This window comes from Sminthopsis crassicaudata, chromosome 2, assembly GCF_048593235.1.
Source record: "Sminthopsis crassicaudata isolate SCR6 chromosome 2, ASM4859323v1, whole genome shotgun sequence".
Classification (NCBI taxonomy): Eukaryota; Metazoa; Chordata; class Mammalia; order Dasyuromorphia; family Dasyuridae; genus Sminthopsis; species Sminthopsis crassicaudata.
In genome coordinates, this window is record NC_133618.1 from 526,193,763 (window position 1) to 526,204,291 (window position 10,529).

Below are 10,529 nucleotides of genomic sequence, written 5' to 3' on the forward strand. Positions count from 1 at the left end.
GCCTCAGAGGTGATTAGCACTACTGTGCTTCGAGGGAGTAGAATAGTAAAGACAGCACAAAGCCCAGCCTATGTGTCCTAGTGGGGCGTGGATGTCTGCAGCAGGTGACGTGAAAAGCCCCTGTGCTCAAACCGGAAGTGTCTGCCAGAAACCGCGGTCCCTAGTTCAAAGGTTCCGCTTCTCTGGGACTTCCTGGAGCTGAGTTCCACTCCCTCCAGCTAAGCTATGCACTGTGTGTTGCCTTGGGCCGTATCCACCCACTTGTCAATCTCTTAACTATTCTCAGGTGGTAGCTGAGGCCACACCCCCTGGTGCAGAGATCTGCTGAGTCACCTCCAGGTTCCGGGGAAAATCTAATCTGAGTTTTAAAATATTTTGGCTTTCTCTTCTGAACTGCTAAATTATTAGCAGAAAAGACCTAACAGCCTGTGCCAGATTCCTTTACCTCAGTGGCTTCTCTGATCCCAGAGCCCCTCCCAGCGCAATGGGCGCAGTATGCGAGCACCCAGCCCTCTGTGCTGGTCTCTCTTCTTCCTCCCCTGGGAACTGACCTTTCCTGTTGAAACTCCAGATTCTCTTCAGCTGGTAAGTCGTGCTTCCAGTCCTTATGGTATCTATCAGTCCTGAGCTAATTCTGAGACTTAATTTATCTAATTGGTTGTGAGGGAGTGAGGACGTTCACAGAGACGTGTGTTTCTTCTCTGCCATCTTCTTCATGAAGGATTATAATCAGTTTTACTGGATATGCTATTCTTGGTTGTAATCCTAACTGCTATTCCTTTTGGAATATCAAATTCTAAGCTTTCTGCTCCTTTAACATGGCATTTTGTGTGATTCTGTTTGTTTCTTTATGATATTGAATTATTTCTTTCTGACTACTTGCAGTATTTTCTCCTTGACATGAGAACTCTCGAATTTGACTATAATATTCCTGGAAGTTTTTATTTTAGGATCTAAGAAGATAATTGATAGATTGTTTCAAATTTTATATCATCCTCTGTAGCTAAGATATTGGAGAAACTTTCCTTTATAATTCCTAGTAACATAATGTCAAGATTACTTTATTGATCTTGCCTTTCAGGTAGTTCAATAATTATTAAATTACTTATCCTTAATCTATATTTTGGGTCAGTTGTTTTTCTGATTATTTCATATTTTCTTTTAATTTTCTTTTTTTTATCATTCCTTTTGTGTCTTATAGAAACATTAGTTTTAACTTGCACAATTCTACATTTTAAGGAATGTACCTTGTTTCCATTTGGCTAATTTTATTTTTGATGAAATTCATTTCATCAACTAATTCTTGTATTCTTTTACCATTAGGGCTCCTTTTCTTAGCTCACTTATATTTTTAAAAATGTGATTTACTTCAGTACTTTTATGTGCCACTTTCACCCAGCTGTTAGTTTTCTTTTCATTTTTTTCTTGCATTATTTTCATTTCTTTTCACAATATTCCCTTTGCCATGTATCTCTTTAACTCTTTTAGAAATTCTTGTTGGGTTGAATTAGCATTTTTCTTTGAGGCTTTTGTTGTAGATAATTTTAAATAATTATCTTATGCTGAGATCATGTCTTGATCTTCCCTGCAACTATGGTAGCATGGTCAAGTTGTGGGGGGGGGTTGGTATTGTTTGCTTATTTTTTTCCAGCTGATTTCTTGACTTTGAACTTTATGTTAAAGTTTGATTATACTTACATAGGGATGGGAAGGACTGTCCCAAAATTCAGGATTTTTCATACTATTATTTCAAAACTAGTTCTGAAGTCTGCAAGTTTTCAGTGCTTTCAAGGTGATGTGATCCAAGAATAGGTGTGGTTACTGCTTTCCTGCTCTGCACTTTGGTTTTTAGCCAGAAAAAGTCCCTGGTCTATGGCAACCAGCAAGTATCCTAATTCTCCTAGGCCTTGGAGCTGTCACCAGCCCCTTGCTCCTTCACTTACCTAGTCTTCTTCTTGGCTCTAGAATTGTGGCCAGGTCCATTACTTATGGGTAATGGACCACAAGCATTCCTTTCTGCTCTGGAACTATGTATGGGCAATAGAATTGCAATTAGCACCAGCTGTATCTAGAACTAATTAAAGATCTCATGTAATGTCTTTCTGACCAGTTTTCTACCTCTTTTTTTTTTCCCTTTTCTAAGCTGAGAGGTACTAAAGCTGCTCCTTTCACTGTTATAATCCACATACACTCTGGACTGGCATCTACCCAGATTCACCTATCTCCTAAGTCATCTTAGGCTAAAAACAAAATGTCTCAACTTCATGTCTTTTCCTTCCTTCCTTCCTTCCTTCCTTCCTTCCTTCCTTCCTTCCTTCCTTCCTTCCTTCCTTCCTTCCTTCCTTCCTTCCTTCCTTCCTTCCTTCCTTTTTTTCTGCCTCTGCTGCTATAAAAATTTTATATGAGTTATTTTAAATTTCTTCAAAGGGGAGAGTTTAACTGTATTTCTGATGATACTGGTTACTTCTGCTCTCAGACATAGTCAGTCTAGAACCTTACCTATGTCAGGTCTTTTTGTTTCTGATATAAACCACTCAAGTACTGTGAAACAAATAAAACTCCTTTATGGAGAAGAATTCTGTGGCTCAGCCTTGTTTCTCTACCAAACCTCCATCTTCCATAAGTTTTCCTAACTTCTCTTCTTACACTAGTTCCTGTATGTTATAACCTGATCATATTCTTCTCACTTCTTGCTTATAGTAGATGGAGGGCATTCTGGAGTCTGACTGAATGGTCACCAGATATAGTTACAATGATAGTAATGGCCTCATTGCAGGAGGAAAATATCTTTAGATTCAGGAAATATTTTTAACATAAAATATAAATTTATTAGAGTATAAGTAAATGTTTATCTAATTTGATGGAGAAGAAGGATGGATCTTACCTGATGCTTCAGGGGATCTTTTCCAATCTTTTTTTTTTTTTTTTTTTTTTTTTTTTTTTTTTTTTTTTTTTTGCTAAAAAGGCAATTAGAGCTCCAACCTTGTTTTGTCCTTTACTCTTGTCTCTCTTCTTTTCTACCTCTGATTTTCTCCATCCACCTTCTCACTTATTTTTTCTTCTCTCATTTTGACACCAATCTTAACCCCTTTCTCTATTTTAAATTCCAGTATCCATCCATGCCTCTAATTTCTCAATTGATTGGCTTTGAAATAATAATCTCTTTACTGGAAATGAATAAGTTCTGTTGCTCAGGCCAAGTCAACAAAAATAATGTGTGTTTATATACATACATATGTGTATTTGTATGTACATATGCATCATATATGTATATACATATATGTATAAATATCTAACATATATACAGACAGAAACATATACCTATATATCTACATACACTATATTCTAAGCACTCTCCTTTCTTCTAACTATCTACCTTGTAGCAAACTGGAAAATGGGTTTCACAATGACATATTATATTGTTAGTATGTATAAAAACTAAACAGTTCAAGTTTTATACTGCCTGCTCTCACATAGTGAGTGAACAGACTTCATGGAGAGATTAACTACCTTCTTTGTGTGCTGCTTATAAATTGATTAGTATAAAGAAAAAAAAAAACTCAAGCAAATTGTATACATCTTATTTTATTCACATTTGTGATTTCATGGATATGGAGAATTCCTGGATATAGAAACTCTGCCCACTGATGCAAATATATAGTAATGATTCTATGACAACTTCTTGAAGGTTTTAGGATTGGGGTGGTGGTGAAGCAAAATTCCTATAGTCATAAAACTTTGATGTGACAAAAATAGAATTTAAGCACTGATCATAATAACTATGGGGTTCATCATTATGCCATATACATTTCATCTTATTTTTTTAAATAAAGGGCTAATGTGTCTATTAAATTTAAGGTTTTTAAAGTTTTAACATTGGCGGAATAGCAGAGGTAGAGAAGTGATTTCTAAATTATTGGTAATCTTCCTATAATTTCTCTCAGTTTAGGACTAGGGCAAACACATTATTCACTTTGGTTTCCTTAATATTTCAAAACCAACAATGTATATTCTGTCAAGTATGATTTTGTCTCATAAAGAATAATTCAATCCAATTCAATCCAGTGATATAATCCCAGTTTGCTGAATTACTTCAGAGATCTTTTGAGTAATTTGAAGAAGTTGGAAAGAAAAAGCAGAGGATTTTTATTCTAATATTTGCAGTAGTTTATTATCTTAGAAATTTGCCCAATGGACTTTATGAGAATACCTTCAGGTTTTTTAAATATATTTTTACTGTGGGACATTTTTTATCACAAATACTAAAATGGTAGTTCTAATAGAGCATTGCTTAATTTTTTTTTCAGAGTTGGAAGGGGACTCTATGGTATTGACAGCATGCCTGATCTCCGGAGGAAAAAAACCTTGCCCATTGTTAGAGATGTGGTAAGTAACTTCTGGATGATTATCTAATTGCTTGAATTGTTTCTTATTTCATTTTCAATTGCCTTTTGGATTAACTTTTTAGCTTACAACTGTTGCATGGATTACAATATCTTTAAAATGTTGGATTCATCTAAGTCAAAATATTACATTTGTGTTTTCTTCCTCCTCAGTAAAAGTATTGTATTTTACATTTTTAAATGTGGTAGTAATACAACATTATGCCTGCTATTGATGCATCTTAAAATTATGAATTGAGCAAAATCACACTACAGTTAAATAAGAAAGCAACCAGCAGAGTGTCATATGAACTAAAGTGAACAGTTGTATTTAGTTCCTTTAAAATTGAATTGTTTGATTTAAGTGGGAAAGATTTCCATAAGTTTATTATGCAAGATTTAAAGACTTGTTCAAGTTTTCAATACATTCAGCATTCATACATTACAATGGAACTAGGTAGTAGTAATTGAGGTAAAGAAATCAATTCAAGTAGGGCACATGAGAATTCTTACTCTTCTGGTGAGATCTGGTCTAGACAAAATTAACAAGAAATCGTCTTTCATTGAAGAATATTAATTGCCAGTGAAAATTCCTGTGATACTTTAGTCATTAAAATGCTCATTAGGCCATGCACATTACAGAACTTCACAGTGATTAGCAATCCCCTACAGTGGAGAATGAAATCTGAGTAGTGGTAAAAGTAAACAGGATAGGAATCTAAAAATGCCAGTTAAAACAAAGAACATACGCAAGGAAAATATAGTAAAAGGAATCATTTACTAACTTGCCTTTTGAATATATACCTTCCTTCTTATACCTTTCTTTTATTTTTTCTCTCTCCCTTCTTCTCTCTTTCCCTCCCCTTCTCCCATTGTTTTTTCTAGTCTTTATTGAACTTCCCATGCCATCCTTGGGAAGTGATTAAATATTAATAGCATGAAACTTAAGAAATAAATCAACTTCAAAATTAGAATATAATGTGTTTCAAGTTTCATTAGAAATACACTATTTAAGCTTATCTATATAGTTTCTCCTTTCCAGAATATTTGAAAACTAAAATGAAATTAAATTTAATAAGTTATAATTTTTTTGGAAATTATTTTCATGTCTCACAAAATATTTTCACATTTTAAAAGTATTTCTTGGTATTCTTTAATATTTTCTAAGTATTACTTAAAATATACCATTTATTTCTGATAATGCAAAAAATTGCCATTATCAACGATTTTTATTTGTTAATGATAATCTATTTAAAAGTTATCACCATAGTTATAAGGTAAAAATGAGTTAAGATGTTTATATTATAAAAGATATGGTTGTGTGTATATCAAAATGATTATCTCACATTCCTAATGCAATGTAAAATTTTAAGAATGTTTTGTGTTTATTTAACATCATTATATCTTTTCCCACTTTTAAATACCTAATAACTCATACTCTGTTTCTTCTCACCGCTGGAATTTTTCAGGCCATGGTAAGTACTTTTTTAATTCATTTAGTCAATATTTGTTGAGTTTCTAAGGCTACTTTGCATTCAATTTATGAGCAGGTGAAACTGAATTGTAATATAAAGTATAGCTAAATGAAGAATATAACGCTTCATTCAAAAACAACATAAAAATGGATAGACTATAATTTTTGAAAAGGAGAAGAAAATGGCAAATTACTACAGTCATTTTGCCAAGGAAAAACCCAACTGGGGTAAAAAAAAAAAAGTCAGACCCAGCTGAAGAATGACTGATCAACAATATAGTTTTGTGATAAAGAACAAATAAAGCAATCCCTAAAATTTTGGGAAGATTTATTATCTCTAAGGATAGTAAATCAGGCTATGAAAAAACTTTGAAGATAAACTTGTTATGTTTTTACTCAAGGCAAAGTTTTCTCTTAAAAAAATACAAGCCATGGAACTCCCAATGGATATTGTATTTGCAGTAGAGATAGATTTGACTTGTGATTCTCCTGAAGTTCCTGTGTCTAATTGAACACTACCTTAAGTGTCTTATATAGTTGTCATTTTCTTAGTTATTAGAAAAATTTTTCATGTCTCATATGCCCCAAATCTTGACAAACAGATCAATTGAACAATATTCTCATAGTGGCAAATTAAAAAGAAACAACATACAATCCTGGTATTGTGACAACCTATCTTGACTTCTCCCTTATTAATCCAAGCTATTTTTGAGAAAATGGCAAGGCATTTTTCAGGTTGCATCTAAAAAAAACATTCTAGTGAGATTATAACTTTTTAAAAAAAATAAGTCCCAAAACAGTGCTCCAGATCTATCATTTATTAGCATCAACTTAATTTGCAACAAGTTAATAAATAAGTTTTACCTAATGAATTGATTATGCTTACTTAAGGGACTCTTTAAGAAAATGCTTTAAGCTCCATTAGACTTTGGTATCAACTCAGACAAGCCAGTTAATAGTATCTGTGCCTTACATATTCTGTGCCATATCATTCTGTGCTATGTCATTACATAGAACAATATATTCTTCAAATTAATTTCAATTTTATGATGTCATTTGATCTTCAATCCTTGGTGTTAAGCAAGACAGGGACTTTCATCTCTATTTTACAGGGGGAAAAATCAGACTCATAAAAGTAGTTTTGTTCCAGGTCACCTTAATAGTAAGAGAACTAGAACTTACGTTCTTCTTTAATACAATGAAACCTAGTGCTCTCATCTGGAGACTTTTAGGGAATGGTCTATATTGGGACAATGAAGTGGTAGTAGATAAAATAAGCTTGGAATCAAGAAGACCCTTTTCCAAGTTCAAATCTGATCTTAGACATTTAATAGCTGTGTGACCGTTAGCAAGTCACAATCCTGTTTGACTTATTTATTTCATCTACGAAATGAGCTGGAAAAGGAAATGACAAACCATTTTCATATCTTTTCCAATAAATTCCTAAGAGGATCATGAAGAGTCAGAAATGAATGAAACAATTGAACAAATAAATAATTTCCCTCTTTACCTTGAACATTCTATCATTCTAAATTCCTAAATGTATAAGTAAAGATCATATAAAGAACATATAAAAATAAATAAATAAGAAACAAGAATGAAGATGTTACCTGTTAGTGGCTTCCTATGAAATCAGTAGCTGTTAACATTTTATTGTTCATATTGTAATCTATACTTCTATGTATTAGTAATGGTTTTCTAATATTTGTCTTAGACATTAGCTGCCCGAAAATCTGGAATCTCCCTGGCCATGGTTATTAGGACATCTCTGAACAATGAAGAATTGGTAAGTATTATCTAATGGAAAAATGAACTGTTATCCAAGGACTTAGTAATGGAGAAGAAATATGACAAATCCTACTGAAAATTTATCTCCTTAAGTTTTGATGATGTTCATTGAGGTGTAACTGAGATGAAAATCAAACAAGATTGTACTGGGGTATTCTTCTCTGAGATAAATTATATGCAACACACAATATGGAAAAGATGCAGATAAATTGCTAAGGGAATGAAGAGTAAATCTGTCCCCATGTCTTATTATTCCTTCAACTTTCTAGTATAGTAATTTTCAGGTACTGTCCCTGCATGAACTAGTAGGCTATAAAGATATTTTCTGACAAGTCATGGGAAGCCCTTCAGTCCTCAGCATGGAGTGTAGCTGGTATCAGTCTGCATCTTTTCAGATCAGGATATAGTTTTGGATAATTACAAGCTATCTGCAACACCCAATCTCAGGACTTTTCTCTCTCTCTTTTCATTGTCACAGATGAACATTTGCTTTTCTTTTTTATATTAAAGCTTTTTATTTCCAAAATATATGCATAGATAATTTTCAACATTCACCTTTCCAAAATTTTGTGTTCCAATTTTACAACATAGCATTTTCATTCTTTTTATTGTGGTTTGCTTGAATTTTATTTTATTTCTTTTTTTTCCTTTTTGATCAGATTTTTCTTGTTCAGCAAGATAATTGTAAAAATATATATGCCTATATTGAATTAAACATATATTTTACCATGTCTAATATATATTGGACTACTTGCCATCTAGGGGAGGGAGTAGTGGGAAAGGGAAAAAAAATTGGAATACAAAGTTTTGGAAGGGTGAATGTTGAAAATTATCTATGCATATGTTTTGGAAATAAAATCTTCAATAAAAAGGAAAATCAACAAAATAAACAAAAGAAGGAAAAAACAACATGAGCAATCCTTCTACACATATTTCCACAATTATCATGCTGTACAAGAAAAAATCAAATGAAAAAATGAGAAAGAAAACAAAATATAATCAAATAACAATAAAAAAGATGAAAAATATGATGTTGTGATCCACACAGTCTCCAGAATCCTCTGTCTGGGGGCAGATGGCTCTCTCCATCACAAGACCATTAGAACTGGCATGAATCACCTTGCTACAGAAAAGCACTACGTCCATCAGAATTGATAATTGTATAATTTTGTTATTGCTGTGTAAAATTGAAAACTTACTTTTCCAATAATTAGTATTGCATCCTATGCAACCTCAAGCCCTGCAGCTCTCCCAACTCTCCTTCTTTTTGTCTGTATTCTGTCTTTTTGTCTGTTTCATTGTCTTTTTCTCCACTTTTCTGACTTGCGTTCTGTCCCTCTATCTCTCTCATTGAACGCAGAGACAACTACTTTTATTCCTTTTAGTAGTTATAACCATTGGGGAAGGAATGATTTCAGAAATGTGGATCTAGACTTCTCTTTTCACTTGTGCAGGGTATCCTAGATTAAGGAAACACACTATTATGGAAGATAAGAAGCTCTTCTATAATGTGGTTTAAGAAAGTTTTCTGAGCTGTGAGGTTTTAAGGGACAGAAGTCAGGTCTCTCTACAATAAATGTAGTCCTCTATTTTCTTAATAATAATAATGATTGATAGTTATATTATTATTTAATAACATCTTAGTACAGAGGATAATTATTATTAGAGGTAATCATTTACATAGCACTTTAAGGTATATAAAGAAGCACTTTACATTATCAAATCTGATCTTCATTTCGGGCAATGTAAGTGAAATGTGACTTCTGTAGCACAGTCCTATTTAAGTGTCAAACTTGAAAAGCTGCCACATTTGGTTGTTACGTGAAAATCTACAATAAATGTAAAATAGAAAGAAAAAATCAGTTCTCCAATGTTGGAACTCTTTGGTGGTATCCTCAGGATGAAAGAAGCTAGCTGAAAATAATTGCTTTTATTTTAAAGATAAAGGGCTGACTAAGTGGAAAAATAGCAAGTGTTTGATTTTCTATTTTCATAAAAGCAACATATAGTAAAAACAAATTATACCTTCTAAGGAAATTGAAGATTTCAGTGATTGATCCAAAACGACAGGTCATATTTTATGGTCATCTTCTTCATTAAAATTGTGCCAGGAATGAATAAAATAAGAACAAGTGATTCCTTCCACCAATTCCTCCCTTTTATAAGTGAAAAAAAGTTAATTTAAGTTTGGGAGAAGTAAATGTATTCTCCAAAGGTATTCTGGACTAAATTTTAATAATAAAATAATATATAGAAGGATGATCTTATTTTTTGCTTAGCTATTATGAAAGACCAATTCATATAGTACTTGGAGTGTCAATACCAGAGACAGAAATACCAGGGTTTAAGTCCTGACTGACACAATCTAGCTTTATGACTCCAGATAAATCATTTACCCTCCTGTTATAGATTGCTCTCTTAGAGTCTATTATAAAGGAATTAGCAGTTGAATTTAGTGGAAATATTTTCTACTTGGAGTTTCATACACTAATCATAATCACAGGTCTGAATATTACTAACTAAACATAGGAGGACTTGGTGAAAAGAGCGTTTTATTTTTCACAGAGATCATTCTCTTATGTTATCATTTGATATTACTTTCTATGTTGAAAACCTTTTTAAAAAATGTTGCATTTCAGTTCGTTCCCTCCCTCTCCCAGATCCCTCCCCCACCCATTGAGAAGACAAGCACTATGATAACCATTATACATGTGAAATTATGCAAACTATATTTTCATATTAGAAACATTATTACTTTCAATTTAGATATCAATAACTGTAGCTCTTCATATATATGAAGTAAGTAATCGTCATCATTCTTCCTTCTTTCCTTCCTTCCTTCCTTCCTTCCTTCCTTCCTTCCTTCCTTCCTTCCTTCCTTCCTT

At 32.8% G+C, this 10,529-nt stretch overlaps 1 protein-coding gene across 3 annotated transcripts in view; it reads left to right on the forward strand.

Annotated features, from left to right (window-relative positions):
• UNC13C (unc-13 homolog C) overlaps nucleotides 1-10,529 on the forward strand; it is a 744,253-nt gene that overhangs the window by 279,370 nt on the left and 454,354 nt on the right. For 2 of the 3 annotated variants that reach the window (XM_074294550.1, XM_074294552.1), the window contains 2 exons: nucleotides 4,308-4,386; nucleotides 7,571-7,642. In XM_074294550.1, coding sequence (XP_074150651.1) covers nucleotides 4,308-4,386; nucleotides 7,571-7,642 — 151 coding nt within the window. Of the gene's footprint in view, nucleotides 1-318; nucleotides 586-4,307; nucleotides 4,387-7,570; nucleotides 7,643-10,529 lie in introns of those variants that run through there. The other variant, XM_074294551.1, reaches the window with a different exon arrangement.